Raw genomic sequence first — 21,448 nt, 5'->3', positions numbered from 1 at the left:
TCTTGGACACCATTTTGCACTCTTCATTCACACTGAATTGCTGTCCACTAAAGCCACATGTTCTTTTCCAGATGAAAATGCCTATCCATGTTTGCCCAAACTTGTACTCATGAGGTTGATTTTTTGAATCCAAGGGAAAGACTTGACATTTATCCTGATTAAATTCAAGCTTGTTAGATCAAGCCCAATATTCTAGCCTGTCAAAATGCTTTCAGTTCCTAACAAGATGGCATCTGAGGTCCTTTCCAACACGCTGTGTCTACAATGATTCTGTGATTCAACCTGTCATATTGAAGGCAGGAGCTCCTTTGTTGAGTTTTGTATATTCAACTCCGTAATTGCCTAACCTTAGGGAATATAGAAGAAATAAGACAACATTGAGGATAATAATATAGTAGAAAGAATTTTTTGCTGGCTTTTTATTCTCCTGTCCCTTAAATAAAGGTGTCTTCCAAGGACATCTCCCTTTTCTCACCCTCTCCTTTCTTTTGGTGGTATCTTTTTAGATGGATCTCAGAGCTATATATGTCAAGCCATATCTCTTTTCAGAGCTCAAGTCCTGTTTCTCCAACTGCCCATTGGATATCTTCAACTGGATGGCTGATGGGCACCTAAACTTCAGCATGTCCCCCAAAAGACTTCTCCTCTTCCTCTGAAGCATCTACCCAACTTTTCCATTTCTATTGACAGCATCCAATCACTCAGACATGGGCTCATCTTTCTTCCCTTTCATCTCACAAATCTAATCAATTAAGTTTTGTTCCTCCTTCTCTGATATCTCTTACATTTATTTCCCTTCCATTTCCATCAAAATCTGCCTTTCTCAGACGCTGGTCTTTTATCACTTGGATTATCGTTAATAGCTTCCTGGCCATTCTTCCTATTGCTAATCTTGTTCCTCTCCAATCATGCCTCATATTAATAATCTTCTTGATGAACTACTCTAAGTACATTACATTTCCACTCAATAACTTTGAGTGGGTCCTAAATAAAGTAGTCTTTAGTGGCTTACCCAGTAGAATATGAATTTTTGATCCTGGCAGTCCTCATCTACCAAATGGAGATAATAACAGCACTTACTTCCCAAGGTTGTTGTGAGGAGCAAAGGAGATAATAATTATAAAGTGCTTGGCATAGTGCCTGGCGCATAGTAGGTGCTATATCAATGTTAGTTCCTCCTCCTCCTCCTCTTACTCTTTCTTCTTCTCTTCCTCCTCCTCCTAACACTTTAGCATTCTCTCCTGTCATTCTCCTTCTTTCACCCAACATTCTACCCATTCTTATCTTGACCTCTCTTGCCTCCGTGACTTTGCTCGACTGACCCTTATACATCAAATGAATTCCTTTGCCATCATTACTTACTGAACAATATTGATGATGATAGCAATACTATTAATGGATAACTCCTAGTCATAACCTCCAAGTTACATGGAATAAAGGCCTTGTAAATTTTAAAAAATACTTTGATTTCAGTCCCAAGTTGACAAGCCAGTCGTGTCTGCTCATCCTGGGCCATTTGTGCCCACATCCTCCCAAGAAGTCACTATAGAGGGCCCATCCAAAGTGCTGGAGGATTCTTAGCTACTTCAGTGAATATTTTTCCTGGAGACCCTCATTCAAAAAAACAAAAACGATCATGACCAACGTTTGTTGTTAATTTGTCGGTGGGTTGTTGTTCTTGCAGAACAGCTGGTCTTTTGGGGCAGCTAAGTGGCATAGTGGATAGAATTCCAGGTCTTTAGTTAGGTTGACTTCAGTTCAAATCCTACCTCAGAGGCAAGTCATTGAATCTTTCTTTATCTACTCCAATTTCTTCGTCTGTAGAATGGAGAGAACCCATCTATCTCCCAAGGGAAATGGGAAGTGGCACAACAGACAAGAGTCAGGAATATTCACCTTCCCGAGTTCAAATCTTGCCTCTGACCCTTCCTAGTTATGTGGCCTTGAGCAAGTCACTGAAACCAGTGTGCCTCAGCTCCTCATCTGTAAAATAAGGAAACGGTCCACTCCAGTATCTTTGCCAAGAAATCCCCAAATGGAGTCACAAAGTCGGACATGGCTGAAAATGATTGAACAACATGTTCCCGGCTTGTCTGTGAGGATCAAAAGAGATAATATTCATAAAACAATTTTGTAAACCTTAAAGGCCTGTACCAGCTTTGTTTATTATTTAGAAAGGCACAAAAGTGTTCTTACGGAATCCACAAATTCATTGGACTTTCATTGGCTTGATTATCTAGTTCCTTTCTAAAACTCCCCGACTTCCTTGTATTCGCCTTCTCTTGACTCCATCTCCCAGGTGTTCAGGTCCTTTCTACTAAGTCAGAGATGGGCCAAACCATTAGCAAACAGACCACGCTCTCTCTCTAAGCCAACCACAAAGACAAATCCTTTGTGATTCCTGGGCGGTTTGATGCCAGCACGCTTATGACAAAAGTTTGCTTAGGGTTCCCTTTCTCACACTGGGTACAAACTTGAACTGACGCCCTGATCAGGAGTGGTTGCTGTGGGTTCTCTCACTCAATGGCTTTTGGACTCACTTCAGATTTACTAACTTCCTTAGAAGGGAACTTAAGATAATTAGCCATGAATCACTAGATATCTCTGACCAGGCTAACCCGTGTGCCTTGAGGCAAGTGACCTAACCTTGCGACTCGGTTTCTTCACCTATAAAATGAAGGGATCTGAAGCCCTTTCGTAGCGATAAATCCATGATCTGGTGCAAATTGGGAATCTCATTCTCATTTTTCTTGCCATGTGTAAGAGTTTGTAAATATTGTGAATTAAAGAGTTTGGGTTGTTCTTTTATCCACCCACCACCATACCATGAAGGTTGTTTTCTTTTAAAAAGGGCTTCAGATCAACCACAGTTTTCTTGAAGAATTGAATAAATGTCCATCTCTGAGAGGTGACTTAAAAAAATATGGTATGGTGGATAGAATACTGGAAGTAGTTAGGGAGACCTGAATTCAAATTCTGCCTGTGTGAACTCAGGCAAATGACAATTGGCTGGTCTCAGTTTCTTCACCTGTACAATGGGGAAACAAATTATACCTACCTCCCAGGGTTGTTGTGAGGCTAGAACAAGATGTTTGTAAAGTGCCTAGCAAACTTAAAGCACTATGCTAATGTGAGCTACAGCACTCTCTAAGCAGATGGGAAGCGCTGGAAAGCAAAGGAGGACCTCAGATGGGTTTGCCCAGGAATTACTATGGTGTTCAATTTGCAGAGATGACACTGTTTACAGGGAAGGGAGAGGGACTGGTGCCACTGATGGTGATGGGATGTGGTTCTGAGGGGACCTCCAGGAAACTGAAATCTCCAAAAAAGGGCCGATCCACACTCGCACTGCTGAAATGTGGTTTTCCGAGAGCCCCAGCACATGTTCGGGGCAGCTTCCTGTCCATCTGCCTTATCTGCCTGCCTGTCAACAGTCAGTCCCACTCAGACCCTACATCTCGATCGCAGGCAAGAAGATGAATCACGGAAGGGTGTCCCAGGGCGAGTACCTTGGGAGGACCTCCTTTCAGATAGGAAGCACAGCAACTGTGGGAGAAAGCTCAGGGATTCTTACCAAGGAAGCTTATAGTGCTGATTTGGGGAGGCTCATTCAGGAGATGACTACCTACCAAAAGTTGTCTGGACAGGACACTGAAAGATCTTCTTGTATAGCATGCTATAGGAATAGGTAATGTAGGAGGATGGTCAGAACTGGAGTCCAAGGAGCTGGATTCAAATGCCTTCTCGCTAGCTTTGGGGCTTCAGATGCCTATGTTGATTTTTATTTTTCCATACTTATAGGATTCATTTTCCCTCCCCCCTCCCAGAACTGACAAGCAATTCCACTAGGTTATACACAGATGATCATGTTTAAAACAAGGGGTTTAGATTAGATGATTTAAAAGGTCCCCTTCCCTCTTTAAGTCGCTATTGCCCTAGCAAAGGATTACCTCTTACTGACATAACAGAAAAGCCCAGTGACTTCTCAACAGGAAAAGCAGGAAATACAATTATTACTCAGGCACCCAAGGGAACAGATAGTAACATTTTTTATTAAATATTACAGTGGATCAAAAAGTACAAAATATCTCTTGCCTGCTATGTGATTGGGAAACTATTGGCACGTGATACAGTATCAAAAGCATTAATAAGTACAATTTGGAAAACATACAAAATCGAGTGTTTATAGTGGCTCAGCTTTATTTCTGGTAGTGTTCAAACTAACGTGGAGGTTACTCAATAACCTCCTCCATGGGAAAGTCTATAATATCACTGGGCCATTTTACTATATACAAATAACCACCTTACAGAGCATAGAGGTTACATAACTCGAATCACCAAAAGTATACAATATTTACAACAAAGGAAAAGTTTAAAAAAGTATAAACAGCCAAGAGATTATGCTGCCTTTTCTTCAAACATATTTCAACCATAGGGAGACAAGCAGAATATCAAATACATTTACAGCCAACACTGGAGTTAAGTGCTTATGACGATCGTTTCAATGGTGTGGGTCTCGCCAGAGTGAAAATCATTCCCATTCCTTGTTAAGATTGGGACAATTGGAAAATTGGACCAGATGGGCCTTGGCTGACCACCACAAAATGTGACCGTATGGAACAATCAGTGAAGAGAAAAATGAACTGCTCTCTTTGAAGGCACACTACATAAAAGATTTTTGTGGGACCAACTCAAAACTGCCATGAGACACAGCAACATAGTAAGATACAGTACTTCAGAACTCATGCACCAGTTCAGTAAATTGTAAAGTCAATATTGGGCTCGAACAAACCACGCTTTATCCTCTGATAAATGTGAACTGAGAGTCTCCAATAACTAGTTAAATAAGACAGTCCAGTTGCAAATAGTCCACATTCTAATCATTTATTCGGAAGACACTGAACCCTGAAACTCAGCTGGGCTCTCTTTTTAAAGGCGAGTTTGCTCAAGTCAAACTCTAAATAACACAGAAGAGCTGTTTTTGTGTTTTCTTTTTTTTTTTTAGCAGGGGTGAGGGTGTTATTTAAATCTTATAACCTCCGAAATATCCAATGAATCATGAACTTAAGTGCATTTGGAATTGCAACATTTCTTGGAAGCTGTTCTCAGTAAATAGATTTATGACTCTGTTGCCCATTAGATTCCACAGTTTCCTTTACAAAACTACCAATAACAATGGTTTGGTTGCACAACAAAAGGCTTGCACAACTCCATTCAATAATAAGGCCCCTTGGACTCAAACAATACAAACAAAGCCCCGTGTAAGACTTTAAAAAAAAAAAGAGTCTTTCTCATCCAATGAGGAATTCAATGGTCTTTTTGGGAGAAAGAATTCCAAGATTTTGGTTGAGAATTAAAAAATAACAACAATAGCAACAACAACAACAAATAACTCACTGCTTCTGCAGGGAGGGAGTCCCACCGTCTCTCTGTTAGTGGTCCTGAGGTTTCACCTAGCATCTGATCTCCCTCAGAGAGAAACAGTGAATCTCCTCTTGCAACAAATGAGAAAAATGAATGCTGGCTTCTATTAATGGGATTTGAAAATGGCGTGACCCAATTCCAACCTGATGGAACCAAAGTGAGATCAGTGCGTTGCAGAAAACAAATGCCCCTAGGTCCACAATTTCTAGGCGACCCTCGGAAAAAGGGAAGCTCCTATTTTGTTTTAAACAAGCTCGTTTACTGTGGTGTGGCCATGGGGTTGTTTTTCTTTCATATTCTCTGGTTCTGTCACGATTCATAACTAGTGCAACTTCCTTATATGCGTCCCTGCTGGAAGGAAACCAGCTGGGATTGGGATGTTCTCTCTCTCTCTCTCGCTCTCTCTCGCGCGCTCTCTCTCTCGCTCTCTCTCTTGTGCAATAGCAGGATAATCTGCACTCACACACGTATAACCTAAAGTCTATTAGTTTATTTAATATTCTCTCGTATATGTATGTACACATACATATACATACACACACATACGTGTTTGTTTGTTTTTTCCACAGGAAGGTAAGTAATTAATTGAAGCAAATGGAACTTTTTTAAACACTTGATGGCTACATTCTTTTGTTTTCACCTTTGGATATTAAGTATGTATGTTACATTAGATATTTGGCTTTATGTCGTGGTGACGTTTCAATACAAATAAATGCATCGCATGCATGGCTTTGTTTTACAGCCTCAAGTTTGACGGTTACCAGTTCTGAAAATTCTGCAGGCGAGTTGCTTATTTAGAAGTTGAAAATTGTCCTCAATTTTCATACAGCAAAACATCTCAGAGGAAGAAAAAAAGTAATAAACTCTCGGTTAAGCAGGGAACTAACGTCTACAGGGAAGGGTGGTGGTGGAGGGCTTTAACATAATGACCATCAATGCATGGAGGGGGAGCGATTCTGGGGGAAGGATACAAGGAAACCCACCATTTTCTTTGACTGACAAAACGTTTTGAAAATGAAACACTCTGTGGTTACGCCTTGGTAACCAATGTAACAGAGGCAGAATAAATTATCCACATCTTTCGATGGCTTGACCAGCGTGAACATTTATATTGGACAACAGAAGCAAACATGAAGCAAAACCTGTTGCCAGATAGGCTGCTGGTTAAAACAGCCACCACGACAACACTGCCCTTGCAACCAAAGATGAGTTTCTTTTTTGACGTGGGTGCTCCAATTCTAATCCATAAGCCATGATGACGTGGGTGGCAGTGGGCTCTTCTTTGGCTCTATAAGAGACCAACTTGATCAGGCCAGTGATGGCTCTTGGGACAGCTCAGCTGGGGGTGAGTATTGGGTGTCTGGGCATTCTTTCCCATTCTACCTCCTCTCTTCCCAACCTACCCCCCCCCCCGCCCCGTGCCCTCTAGCCCCCACCCCCAGCCCTCTTTCCTCAGCCTCTTAAAGGGTTTCGACCCAACATCAGTGGAGATCATTTTGGCTCCTGCTTTGATTTCTGGAATTCCTAAAATATCTGTACAGCCCACAAATATGTCCTCTGGACTTGGTTGTTATTCTGTAGTTTGTTGCCAATGAAGTTTGTGTTTTTATGATTCCTCTGGTATGTAGGACAGTTTCACAGCCTCGATAAGGTAAGTACAATGCTGAACATTTTCACAGAACCCAACACTTCAAAGCAAAGCCTTTGGCTGGGTACACACAGTGGAGAAGTTCTTTCGGCCCTGCCGTGTAGAAGGAACAAAATCCCTAAGTTGCAGATTGAAAAATGAACTTGGCTTTTGCACCATCGTGTGATTTGTCGTATCTCTCTCTCTCTCTCTCTCATTTGTTCCACTTGAATTGGTTGCTTCAATTTGTAAACAATAACTTTACCACCCAAAGCTGCTCCAAATGATAAGATGTGGAAAAATTATACACACATCAACAAGTAGGACAGCCTCTAAAAACAACAACAACAACAACAACAACAACAACAGGAAACAGAAACAAAAGACCTGCCAACAAAATGATATTGTTTAATTAAAAAAAATAGGACAGAATAAACTGGGGAGGAGGAAGGGGAGATGGAACTACCTGTATATAAATTATGTGAACAAACGAATACAGGTACCTTTTGAAGAAGCAAGTCTATACAGTCAGTTGAACAGTGTTTACTTTTACGGCTTAATAGTGTCAAAAAGAAAGACTGCAGATTTACTATACATTGCATTGATTGAACCTTGAAAAGTCAAAACAAGCCGCCCAACGATGGGCATCCCTTGATGGGTGGATTCGCTATAGTCTTCCTTTTCCCCTCCTCTGAACTGCCAACTTTCTAGCTCAGGCCCGACAATCTGAGGGCAGACGGGGGTCCCTTTTAGCAATTTTTGGACGTTGTAAATCCCTTCACAAAACTCGTGTGCAAAGTGAAATGATTTGGAGGTTGGGAAGGTCATCGGTATGGGAACGGGGTTCAGACCAACCTAGCCAAAGCGTAGCCTTACCCCAATCCGAGACCTATTCATTCAATTCCCAGGGTGGCTCCTGAGCCCTAGCTGAGAAGGACTACTGACCGCTCCTTCTTCCAGATGTCATCCCGGGGTAAGGAACGGAGCTATGAGATTGGACATTTTCATTCGGATGCTTTGGAAGGCTAAGTTTACAGTTTTGTACTGGGGTGTACGGAGGAGAGCTGGGAAGATGGGAAGGCCGCCTGAGGATTTATAGCAGCTAAAGGGTAGATGCTGTTGTGCAAAATCTCCCCGTAGGAACTTCCTACAGGGGTGGCCGCAGCTAAGTGTCTATAGAGCTGCTGAGAATTTGCCGGGGATGTGAAGATTCCACGTTGCATCACGAGCGAATGGAAAGCCAAGGGTTGCATTAGCGGAGAGAGCACAGTCTGGTTTTTCAAGTACTGCAAAGGGTGAGAGTATCCAGCGGGGACCCGGGAATTGAGACCCGAACACAGGGATCCTGGATACAACCCTGTGAAGATAGGAGAAGAGAGGGGGAACTTGTGGCTCTCCAACGTGCTGCTGGCGTGCCCGCTAGAAGCTGGCTTGGTGCTTTCACCATCCTGTTCCGAGCTTTTGTCCTTTGCCGAGGTCTCCTTGGCTGAATCCAGGGGAGACACCGCTCGGATTTTCTTGCCCGAAATCACAAGATCCAAATCCTCCAGGTTCCGTTTTAACGGCCGCGCCGCGCCGATATTCTGGGGGCTGGCTTTGCGGTGTAAGATCGGATGAACCATCCCCTCCATCTTCCTTAAATTTTCCAGTCTCACATGGTGAGGCTTTCCAGACCTAGGAAGAGACTCAACGTATTTTTTGGGGGCCGACATGGTCATGGGGGACACTCGGCAGGCTTTGGGGTTACAGTCTCGATTTGTCTGGCTGCTCATCACCTGAAACTGCGAAATATTTTTGCCTTCCTGCTGCCCCAGTGACGAATGAGCCAGGCCCAGGGCTTTTCCAGTCTGCTTATGCGCGCTCTTTGGAAGACTCAAATCTGTGGGCTGATCATCCGAAGAGGCTTCCAACGCTGCCGTCTTTTTGTCTTGCAGATGCAAAGACGCGTGATAATTTACACTGAGTTTTTCTTGGTGTTTATGTGAAGGAAAAGTAGAAATATTTTCTGATTCTCTATACATGTCTCGGGGGGGATATTTAGATGTCTGTTCGCTATTAAGGTGGTGCTCTGTGTGTCGGTAAAGGTTGTGTAGATGGGGAGATGAATAGAAGTCTGCCAGGAAGCTGGGCACGTGGGAATGCTGGAGCGCCCTTTTGTCCATCAGTTTATCTTTGCTCTCCTCTATCTCTGACTTCAGTACATACGCCTCGGAGAGGGGGTTAAGGTGATGTTTGGAGAAACTGCAGCGATGGGGATCTGGCTTGCCTAATTTGTCCTGCTTAAAGACTTCATGGATGACCTTTTTTTCTTCCGAAGTCTTGCTTTTGAAGCTCTGCACATGCTGTATGACCGATGGCCGGCTGACCACCATGTGGTCTGCGTTGGGACCGTGATGGGCTTGGGACAAACCTGAACACAGTTCATCTCTGCTAGTCATTTTCTTTTTGCTGATCAAAGGGGGAGGGGAGCCGTAGGGATAGCTGCTCGATAAACTGGCCCCGCTCACCTGGGACAGGAGTTTCTTCTTTGCCAGTGGGGACATGATGCCCGGATTACCCCGCGAGTAAAGCAAGGGGGTGTAGTTAAATGCAGGGTCGTCATGGACGGGGACTGTCAACTCTTTGTCTTTGAACATGTCAAACGACTGGACCACAAGGACCTTGGGGTTCTGTTTCAAAGCATCGTGGATGTCATCGTGGCCAAGCTGGTCCACTTTGACGGTGCAGTTGGCGATGTAATCGGCCATCACGGGCAGCTTGTCGTCTTCCATCTCATTCTGGCTCGCCAAAGGCAACTGCATGGTGGGGAAACTGCCAAAGGGGGTTTCCTGAAGCTCATTTTCAGGGCCCTCTGTAAAACTGCAGGTCTGAGGCTCTTGCTTCATGCCAACAAGGACATCAGGCGATGGGTGCAACTCTTTGCCCACCCCTGGGATCGGGGCTGCCTCGTCCTCAGGGAGGACTGGAACGCCTGAAAAAGAAGATGGCGCCTCCACCTCCTTCTCCATGGCCTCCTCGGCTTTCTCCTTGTTGGAACCTTGGTCCTTCGAGTCTTTGCCTGGGTCTGCTCCGGCCACAAGCACCTCGGCTGCACAGTCTTGGATTCCTTCCATCTGCTTCTTCAATTCTGCTGCGGTCAGACTCCTCTGATCTGGCGTCTCCTTCTCTTGCTCCGATGAGACCTAATAATGTATTTCAATAGATAGTCAGAAGAAAGCAAAGAATGTTGACAGATCCCACTATGAAATACAATATTACACCCAGCAGCTTTCCTTAAAAACAGGCTTGTCAATCACCTCCGAGAGTTTTGAAAGGCTTTATTACTCCCCAATCACAGCTCTAAACAAAGAAATCTAAATTACAGAAACATTAAGGGAAATACGCAGATCGACTCTGGCTTCTTATGAGACACCTATCAAAATAGCAAAGCCATGTATACTGATGGTATACAATCATATCATCTCTTGATTCCAACGTATAGTTTAATTCTGAGGTTGTCTTCTTGTCAAATCAGTCAATTATCCAAATGGGTTTTAAATTACATGTTGTAGTTTTATGACACCATTGAGAAAGATTAAAAAAAAAATAGTTGCTCTCTTCCAGAAGGCAGGCAACCCCATTAGAAGAGCCACACGACAACAAACTGGAGTCTCACCTCTCGCTATATTCCTCGAGATGGCCAGATTCACTCTAATTTCTGCAATTTGGTGAATTTAAAATTAGCAACTGCTTAAGTGTTAATAATTTCTCCTCGGTGCCACGCGATACACAAATAATGCTAAAATATTTAAAAATTATGCGGATGCTGCAGCAGCCTGCCTGCCAAGGAGAAAAGAAACTCCCAGTCTCCCTTTCAGCATTGTGGCAAGCTACATTTTTATTAAAGCTAAAAATGAAGTTGTCAACATTCAGGCAGTGTGCGCCATTACAAATATAGCTTTTCTCTTCCCTGAAATAAGTTATCGTCGATGAGACAGCCTCTCTTTGTGCTGCCCCATTGACAAAGCTTGTGGGCACAATCCATGCCATTCATTCCATTCTGGAGCCAGATGAACTGTGACCTCCAAAGGTCACTATAACTTTCCATCTGTGACCCCGGCTGACTGACAAGCCTTTTCATAACAGCTGTCATCTCATCCTGACATGCCTTGGCGCAGGGCGGTCACAAAACCATGCTTTGTGTTGGCCTTTTATGGTCTCTGTCTTAGCCTCCAACTTTGTTCTCCTCAGTTGTTAAGATAAGAAACATCAAGAGAGTGATTATCTAAATGTTGCATGAAGGTATTTGGGTGAGACTGGGTGGTGGGGGTGGCAGAGAAACCATTTAATAAATCGCACCCATTTAAAAGCTGTTTCTCTACAAGACCCTGCTGCGCTTGTGGATGCACAATTTGTTGCAATCATTGGTCATCCGTCTCATCCTTATGCATAGAGCTTTTAAAAAAAAATAAATCCAAATATCAACAGGTCTTCTGTGAAGTCAAATCTAAGAACTTTGTAGCTGGCATCCACCTTAGAGAACACAATATTTGGGTAAATCACTTAAGACTCGGTTTCCTTTTCTGCAAAATAGAAGGGTAGGTTGGGCTGGATGATCCTTCCAGCTTCAACTCCTACAATCCTTTATTATATGGAGAAGGAAACGGAGACTCAGTCCCTGAGTGACTTGCCCAAGGTGATGTGCTATTTAGCGAATAAAAGTCCTAGGATGAAGATCAAGTTATTCCGACTTCTCAAAGTTCTTCCAAATACTCTGATGACCATTCCAGGCTTCTTTCCATAGAAACACTCGTCTCCTGAGGTCACATATTACATAAAAATGGTGAAAAAAAATGAATCAGGGGAAAAAAACTCATTCACATTGAATATTTTGCCCCTTTATTGGCTGAAGTTGAAGTATGAAGGCTTAATTGTTTGGGAGCAGCAGAATCACATGATGATTTCTGGAGAAACGCTTGAATCCTCTGGAGTCCAGACAGGAATAAGTTAAGACTTTTCCTGCTTAACTCAATTGCTACTTTCCCCAACATCCAATGGGGACGTATACATATCCCCTTAATTAGCACGTACCTGGCAATTTAAGTCATTGAGAAGCAATCAAGATGACAGGAAGACCCACTATCCCTGATATTTAGATATGATTTAGTATCAGAAATAACCAGCATCTTCAAAAACCCAAACGAGGCCAAAAAGAAATAGGAAAGAAGCTCGTCCAAGGTCACATTGACAGTAGGCACCAGAGGCACGATTTAAATCTAACTTTTCTGCCTTCTGAGTTAGTGTTGTCATTGTCATCGACTTTAGACAAGGGTTATAACCAGGTGGGTTTGGACTTCCTTTTGGCACCCGTGTCAGCGGGATGGCCGAGGATGATGCTGACAGCTGACAGGTAAGCAATATTTAGGGACAGAAGCAATGTTGGATTGGGTACTGACACCCAACCATAAAAAAAAAAGACATCGATCTGTTGACTCAGGCAAGAGTTGTGTAGACAGCATTCAACGTTCCTCAGTGATCTGAGCCTCAAGAAAGAAACTGAAAATCTTCACTTTTTGGCTATGGATGTGGCCATTTCATTGGAGTACCTCTGTCTCCATTTCTCTTTTTAAATTACGGGTCTTAAAATGTTTATGAAATGAAATTTTTTTTCTTGTTATCTATAGAATTTATTTCTACGAGAGTCAGCTGAGCAACTTGATTTTCAGTTAGAGAGGATTTGTTGTTGTTGTTGTCGTTGTTGTTTTTAAAGAAGCTACTGTTTAATTAGAAAGTCTCTTCTGGGTTCATTACAGACCTGATTTTTTTAGGGGCGTTTAGTATAAGCACCCAGATCCCCCTGGGGTTGAATCCTAAAACACGCTGCCTTTGAATGTGACTGTTGTGGTGGTGGTGGTTGTTTTTAATAGGGAGCGAGCGAGGTTTTAAAAATTTGATTCATGTTACAACAGATTTCAAAACCAGGCTCTATGTCTAGCGTCTGAGAGGGCTTCCGTCAGAGTGGCTGTGGTCTACTGGTAGCTAGTGCTAGTTTTTAAATGATCAGAAATGACCTATTAACAGAAAAGATAATAATGGTTTCTGAGGAGCCATTTCAAAACTCTCCAATAAATAATCTCTATTAAAAATGCTCTCCACATAACACATTTGGGCATCATGGTCACATCAATTACACTGGGCAGGGATAACTCAAAGTTACTTAGGTGCTGAATGACCGAGATATGCCCACGATTGAGGGCTGACTTGTCTCGTTTCAAACCTCAACTGGTTTTTTAAATTCTTTTCAAATTCTCTGAGATTTAATGGCGCTCCATGATTCTAAGGCAGCTCCAGCTCTGGGAGGTCCTTACCTAGTCCTCAGCATAAACCCCACTGCTTCCAGATCCTGGTTTTATTGACCATCAGAACCGTGTGTGTGTGTGTGTGTGTGTGTGTGTGTGTGTGTGTGTGTGTGTGTGTGTGTGTGTGAGTTAAGCCTTTCCCAATCAGAGCACCCAGAAAGAAGTCCAGGCAGAACATTTCAGTCCCTGAGTAATGAACAAGAGAATTTCTGGCCCAACCCATAAGACTCTGAAGCAGGCACTTCTTTGAAGCCTTTACCTTCTGGCTTATTATCAATTCCAAGACTGAAGGGCTAGGGGATGGGGATTAATGGGCACCCTGGGGCTGGATTCGAACTCAGCTCCTCCCGACTCCAGGCCTGGTGCTCTACCCATTGAGTCACCTAGCAGCCCCGAAAGCAGGCCATTTCTAATTATAATGTTTTAGCACAGGACCATGACGGTTAACTAACCTCTGAGGAGTCCTGGGGCTTCGCGGCATTGTCTTTTTCTTTTTTGTTCTTTGGGTTTTCACTTTTGATGCGTTTAGTTCCAGACAGTTTTGTTTTGCTCTCACTCTCCTGGGCAGCATTCTCCTGTTTTCGAGGCTTTACTGGAGGCAGGGGCTTATCTTCCTCTCCTTTAATAAATCTTTCGTATGGGAGTATTAATCTGAAGGATGAAAGAACAGAAAATCGATCAGCCAAGAATGTTGCACGGTCGATCATTTTCTTGACTTCTTAATATATGCAATCTATTACCAAACCCAAAGATTCAGAGATGGGAAGGACCTTCGAGATCATCTTCATTTTACAAATGAGACAACTGAGGTCAAGAGTGGAGGTTTGGCCAAAGTCCTACAGCAAGGAAATAGCAGAGCCAGGACTAGAACTCTGATCTAGTTTCTACATTTTCAGTGATCTTTCCATTAATAATTCTTACTGCCCAAATCAAGTTCTAGAAATTCTCTCTAAAATAGCATATTAGAAAAGCAACTGCTTGACTACAGGGGTGGAGGGGATACGACTGAGGAGAGACTCTAAATGAACACTCTAATGCAAATACCAACAACATGGAAATGGGTTCAAATCAAGGACACAAGTGATACCCAGTGGAATCGCGCATTGGCTAGGGGAGAGGTAGTGGGGGGGGGGGGGAGGAAAAGAAAATGATCTTTGTTTCCAATGAATAATGTTTGGAAATGACCAAATAAAATAATGTTAAAAAATAGCATATTATCTGAATTGACACTTAATATCCTGGGGCCAGAAAGGGAGTTCAGTGGTTGGAGAGTCAGGCCTGGAAATGACAGGTCCTGGGTTCAAATCTGACCTCAAACACTAGGCAAATCAATTAAAACACTCGTTGACTAGCCCTTACCACTCTTCTTCCTTGAATCCCATACATAGTATTGATTCTAAGACAGAATGGAAGCGTTTAAAAACAAACACTTATCTTAAATCATCTTCTAAGATGGTTACTCAACTCAGGCTTATACAACTTGACAATTATGAAGCATTTCATGTCCACAACAACCCTGTCACATAGGTAGTGTCGCATCATTGTCCCCATTTTCCAGTTGAGAAAACTGAGGTTCAGATAGTTAAGTGACCTCCCCGAGGGCACATGGCAATGAAGTGGAAGAATTATACCCTTGGATTTGACCCAAGCCCTAAAGCCTCTTTTCTCCTTCCACTCTTTTTACTCTACTGAAGATCCCAGGGAAGACAAAAGAATATGGTTGCACGTGAGCAATAATATCTCCATAAACTAAAGACTTGGCAGGAATGGGGTTAATGGCTCCTTCTACGCTGGCAGTGCTTCAATGGCAGTCCCACCAAGCAACAGGCACTTTCTCGAACATTTCAAGGAGGAACACTTTTATGGTATCTCCAGCAGTAGGGAGTGTTCACGGAGTTAGAACAAAGTCACGAGGGCAGCGAGGAGGAGAAGAAAGGCAGTGAAGACCACAAAAATCAGAGGACTAAAAACATTCAAGAATTTTAATTATGTAACTTTCTTTAACAAAATCCATAAAATTGCTTAAAAAAAAGAGAAACATCAAACAGCTCTCATTTTAATCTGTTTTCCCTTTGCGCCGTAGCTCTTGATCTGAACGGGAAAAATAGCTGATGTAATTAAAAGGGATGGATTGCATTACAATCTCAGTTTCAACTTCAGTGATTAAAGTTTTTATAATGCATTTGGTGTGATTAATGACTCACTGTGGGATTAATACAAGACTCAGCCTTAAAAATATGAACTTTAATACAGCAAACATAATTTGTTTTAAATAAGACAAGTTGACTCAATGAAGAAAATGCACTCTACTTATAAACAACATAAATCTGTTCAGAGATTGGGAATCCTAATTATCTTTAATCTAAGACTCCCAGGCAGAAACCCCTCTGCTTGGGATGTTCGCTTGTTATCCTACAATTGGTTTCTAACCAATGCAATTTGGATCTCTACCCCTTACCCGTACCCTCAGTTATGGCTTTAAGAGTGCAGAAATCGAGCTGCCTGGGATCATAAAATTTCGTTCTTTAATAAAATACTACATAAATTATGGTAAAATCAAATCCCAATTTATGCCATATTAGAAACGAAATTCATTAACTGAGCATGCTCTGACAAGGTATGTGCAAGGAGGCGTGAATAATACTTTTGAGTCCTAAACCTGGCAGTGGGCCAGCAACAAAGCTAAGGAGAGCCCATGGGGAATATTCATCTTCAGATCCCATTACAAACTGAGTTTAAACATGTTACAGCTGCTAAAACTGGAAAGTACTCCCTCTATGCAGACTTACTAAAATAATATATAGCTGCCAAATACCTGCTTCCCACTGTAATATTACAGCTAATGTTTATATAATAAAAAGCATAACTAAGCAGAATAAGAGAGAAAAAAAACAATCTTGTTCATACTTGAATTTATTCTACTTCATTTGCAAAGTCCCCCAACATTCCCCTAAACGTCTAATAATCTTGCCTGGGCCCCGCCGAGGGCCCCCTCACTTCACAGCAGTGGAAAGTTGGGGTTCGAGGGAGGATAATATTTACATCCTTTCCCTCCATGTGTTAAATATTTAAAATTGACTTTAATGAAAACATGTTTTATTACAATAATTGTGATCACAGAGATAGGACTGTTTGATTTTTTGTTTGGTTGTCATGGTAACTAGAGGTGCATTTGAAACTTGCATGCTTCAGGGGTAACCATTACTCTCCACCACCTCCATCCCCAATTGTCCTTGTCTTTGAATGAGATGATGATCCCACGACGAGAAGAAGTTCCACGAGAATCCTTTCTGGGTGACGACGGGAGCCCATCACAGGAGGCCTCCATCACCCCTGACATTCCTTTTCTGGAATCTCCTGTAATATTCTCAAGCAAAGGCCCTTTCCCAGCCTGGCTTCTGATACCACAGGCAAGTACTGCAGCCTGGCTCATTAGACAGGTGCTAATTAGTAACCAGGGCTTACATTTCCTCTTCGAATCTTGCGAGTTCAAGGAGGAGGACTACATTTTCATTTTTGAGTCTATTTTTTTTCTTTCTTTCCACTCAACTCAGCAGCTGGGCTGGCCAAGAACAGTGAAAACACATTTCACTTTGCTGGTCAAAGGCTGAGAGCCAGAAGCAGGAAATCTGGAATTAAATGTTTCTTGTATCTGGAAAGAGGCATGACTAAGGTAAAACTGAACCCAAACATAAGCATTGCTTGTTCAAAGCTCACAGGGTGTCTATGTGGGTTGTTCTGCACTCTGTGTGTGTGTGTGTGTGTGTGTGTGTGCGCACACACGCGCTCGTGCCCACACATGCATTTAAAGGATAGGGTCATGGGCTGAATTGTTATTTTCTTAGATACTAGGGTAGTTATAGAAAGGAAGAAAAGAAAGAAAAAGAGAGAAGAAAAGAATAAAAAGAAGGAATAAAATGGAAGGAAGAAGGGAGGAATGAAAAGAAAGGAGGAAGAAAGTGGAAGGAAGGAAGAAAAGAAAAACAAAGGAAAGGAGGGAATGAAAAGGAAGGGGAAAAGAAAGAAGGAAAGAAAAATAGAAGGAAGAAAAGGAAGAATAGAAAGAGAAAAAGGGAAGGAATGATAAGGCAAAGAATGAGGTAGGGGAAAAAGAAAGAGAAATTTAAGAAAAGAAGGAAAGAAGGAAGAAAAGGAGAGGAGAACTCCAGCACTGAGTTATGGAGGGTAGGGCAACATCTCCCACCACAAACAATTACAGACAGCTTTATATGGTGATTTCCGTTTGGTGCAGTTTTCACTGAATGTTTTTTCAGTTATCCTCTCAAGGTACAACACAATTACCCCACAGGATATGATCTTATCGTTTGATTATTAGAAGTTTTTACAGTCCCCGAGCACTAAAACTACTACAGGCTTTTTGAGCATTTGAACATTCAACGAACACGCGGTGCCATTAAAACAGGTTAGCCAATTGAAGGTCAATATTGCCCAACACAGGAAGAGCGCGGTTTGGATTATACAAATAGTTTAGCAGAATGCAACATGCCTGAAACCAGCAGATGATTATTTTCAAATATTTGTAGTACAACAAAGATTTAATCAGTTTCTAAACAGTGCAGATAAAAGCAAAAATGTCCCTCTCGCCACTACCCCAAGCCTCTAAAATTCATTAATCTGGAGCAATCGCTTTAGAGGGGCTTTTAGGCTCTGGTCAGGTTTCAGGTGGGTGGAAGTAATGGGGAGAGGAAGCAATGTATTCATTAGAAAAACCAGAGAGCATTTTCTCCTCTCCCTGATCTTCATCAGGGCTGGCGATTGGAAGCAATGCAAATAAATGGCCCTTTCTTCTTATCCCGATTTCAAATTCCAGATTAGCCCAAAGCTTATTTATAAAGCCATTAATGGATCTCGAATAGGTAATCTATCGTGTATTGAAAAATAACATCTTTCCAGCGACGAAAGAGACAGCATGAGGCTTTTTCTCCCTCCCCCCTTTCCTCTTCCAGGAATAATACAAGAATAGCATTTTCCACCCCAAAGCAGAAACAGTAGGGGAGCCCTTTGCTATCACAAAGATTCTTATTAAATTCAGTCACTGTGAAAGGCAAGACTTTTATTTTTTTAAATAAAGACAACTTAAAATCAACTCAAGTTAGATGAACAGATCAGTGACACGCTCACCCTGATTGATTGGGGTCTGCGCCAATAAATTATAATCATATCGAAACGGCCAGTTTGAAAGGATTCCTGCTTTCCGAAATCTCCAGTGAAATAATGGAGCTCGGTGTAACCTGAGTTTTTAGATCTGCCTCATCTGATATTATGAAAAATTCAATGTATTTCTCTGCAGCACAAGTCAGAGGTCAGCAAATCTATTACAGTAATGTAAGTAATCTGGCTACCTGCCAAGTCCCTTTATTTTTTTTTTAAACACTAAAGCAGATAATTTTATATTTACAAATTCTAAAATCCTCTGGGGATCCGTGTCTCTTTCTCAACAAAAACCAGAACCTTCACATTAGAGAAATGTATTTCACAGCATATCACACATGTCTCTGTCATTAGCATTTCATAAAAAAGAAGAAAAGGCCCTTTATCTTTATTAGTCAACATTCCCTACTGCATCCCCCCAACCCCAGCAGAATAATGTGCAGCCTAACCACTAATGTCTCCTGCCCTGATTAATGCCTGCATGGAATAACTGAACTTGGAGGCCAAAACATTTAGCAAACAGTGCCGAAGAAGAGATGGGAATTCGTCTATTTATAGAGATTTGAAAAATGGGGTAGAGGCAGACATGGCCTGATTCAAAGTCGGGAGAAGAAAGAAAGAGACAGGCTAGGGAGGCTCGTGGATCTCAAGCTCACCAGTAAGGGCTGCCTGTTTCGTGGGGCTAGACCAATGGGAAATGCCAAAAAATGGTAGGTGGTACCATCTCCAGGAGCAAAAACATTTTGTTCAAGGCAGGGGTGGGCGGAATATTGGCCTTCTCAGGCTAAACGCTCTGGCCTCTTTGGAGCTAGTAAATTTTGTGTTCAATTGGCTCTTTTCTTTTTCAATGGCAACAAAAAGAACGCCATGTTATATTGTTTCCACTGGGGTTCCAGACTTGATCTGATGGAAAATGGAGTCGTTACATTTCTTAGTAGACTTGCTAGTGTCTCGGCATTCAAAGTTTGGCCAGACATTTTCCTTCTGGGCCAGAAATAGAAAATGTAACTGCACTGGGAAGCATGAAAACAACCTCTCACCAAATATTCAGCCAAAGGAAGGTATATTTTTCTTCTTCCAGTTAAAAAAATATCAACAAAACAAACCATCCAGTCTTCCAAGGATTCGAAAAAGATTCCCATGCCATCCACACTTGTTCAACTCGCAGGGCACCATCTTGATTACAAACATGGTAGAACAAGCACTTTGCAGCCACAAGGGAGTGCTTTGTCGATGCAGAGAGATATGTCCAAGGGAGGCTGTTTCTACACTGGGTGCAGAGCTGTGAAGACAATAGCAAATGTGCCTCTTTGCTTTGGCTGTTGTAGACGCCAAACCTCACTCTGCAAAGATACACGCCATAGATAATGATCTCAGCTCTACGGTGTTCTCCGGAGAGCATCTCTCAAACAGTGGGCTTGGATGTGCAGAATGAGCCAGCGGTGAGAAACACGGTCGGTCGGTCGGTCGGCAGGTTCAAGGACAAGATTCAGCTGTAAGCTGGTGGGCACCCATCACCACAAGCCAGATCCACAAGCTGCCAGACGTTACCTGTCTGCATGGTGCAGCAATAGGACAGGGAGAAGCTGAGAAGCCAGCCTTTGGTGATGGCCTGAGGTCGGTAATGGACTTTGGGGAAGCCCCTTGGATTCCTCTGAACCTCAGTTTCCTCACATGTAAACTGAGGGGAGTCAGTCTCGATCGCTGAGGTCTCTTCCAGCCTTCAACCTACAATCCAACGATTCTTCCTCACAGATAATGAAAAAGATACTATGGGACATACATATGTATTTGTTGTTGTTCTTTAGCTGTTTCAGTCATCTCTGACTCTTCATGACCCTGTTTGGGGTCTTCTTGGCAAAGACTCTGGAGTGTTTTGCCATTTCCTCCTCCAGCTCATTTTACAGATGAGGAAACTGAAACCAACAGGGCTAAGTGACTTGACCAGGGTCATACAATTGTAATATCTGAGGCCAGATTTGAACTCAGGAAGAGGAGTCTTCCTGACGTCAGGTCTGAAGCTCTACCAACTGCACCACCCACCTCTGTGCGTGTATATCTCTATATACATGTAATATATTTATTTGTGTATATTTTATATATAACATATGCTATATATTATATTTCTTTTCTGTAACATTTTATAAAAAACACACACACAAATTATTCAATTTCTTGTGGTTGAATGGTGGCTCAACCTCCTCCCTGCTTTCCACTAAATCATAAGCCCACTGAGGTTAGCAATAATCTCATTTTTCCTCTTTCTACACCCAGTATCTAGTATAGGATCTGGTACATAATAGACACTTAGTAAAAGTTTATTTTTGTCTTGCTGTCCTTTTAAGTGTTTGAGGGGTGACATTCATAGTGAAACCTGACACTGGTATATCATTTTAGAATTTTTTGTTTTGTTTTTTAAACCCTTACCTTCTGTCTTGGAATTAATATTATTATTACTAATATTAATAAGATGAATAAAAGTCCTAGGTTAAGGTCAATTAGGGTGGGGGGTATTGGTAGTGGGGTTCAAATGGTTAGGGCTAGGGTAAAGGATAAGATTGGAATTAAGTGATTTGTTCAGGGTTACACAGCTAGGAAGTATCTGAGGCCAAATTTGAACCCAGGACCTCCTGCCTCTAAATCCACTGAACTACCCAGCTGCCTCCCATTTTAGAGTTTTCAAAGTTCTTTGACAAACAGTATCTCATGAGAAGGGAAAACCCAAGTCTAAGGTGATTAAATAAGCTATCAGATATTTGGCAGCTTAAGTCTGTACTAAGATTTTGGGGACACACTTTACCCATAAGAGTCCCCTGGCAGCATGGGGCTTGGGATCAAATCTTAGCTCGGCTTCTTCCCATACGACCCTGGGCATGTCTGTTGAACT

At 42.3% G+C, this 21,448-nt stretch overlaps 1 protein-coding gene across 3 annotated transcripts in view; it reads right to left on the bottom strand.

The window, feature by feature from the left end:
• Positions 1-4,032: 4,032 nt before the first annotated feature.
• The window catches only part of ARID5B (AT-rich interaction domain 5B), a 209,524-nt gene continuing 192,108 nt past the window's right edge, over positions 4,033-21,448 (bottom strand). For all 3 annotated transcript variants that reach the window (XM_056795952.1, XM_056795955.1, XM_007478274.2), the window contains 2 exons: positions 13,842-14,040; positions 4,033-10,233 (listed from right to left, as the gene is read on the bottom strand). In XM_056795952.1, coding sequence (XP_056651930.1) covers positions 8,083-10,233; positions 13,842-14,040 — 2,350 coding nt within the window. In that variant the 3' untranslated portion in view covers positions 4,033-8,082. The remainder of the gene's footprint in view (positions 10,234-13,841; positions 14,041-21,448) is intronic.

This window comes from Monodelphis domestica, chromosome 1 (genome assembly GCF_027887165.1).
Source record: "Monodelphis domestica isolate mMonDom1 chromosome 1, mMonDom1.pri, whole genome shotgun sequence".
In the NCBI taxonomy this organism is placed as follows: Eukaryota; Metazoa; Chordata; class Mammalia; order Didelphimorphia; family Didelphidae; genus Monodelphis; species Monodelphis domestica.
The sequence above is the reverse complement of the archived record's forward strand: the minus strand, read 5'-3'. Positions and strand labels throughout refer to the sequence as shown.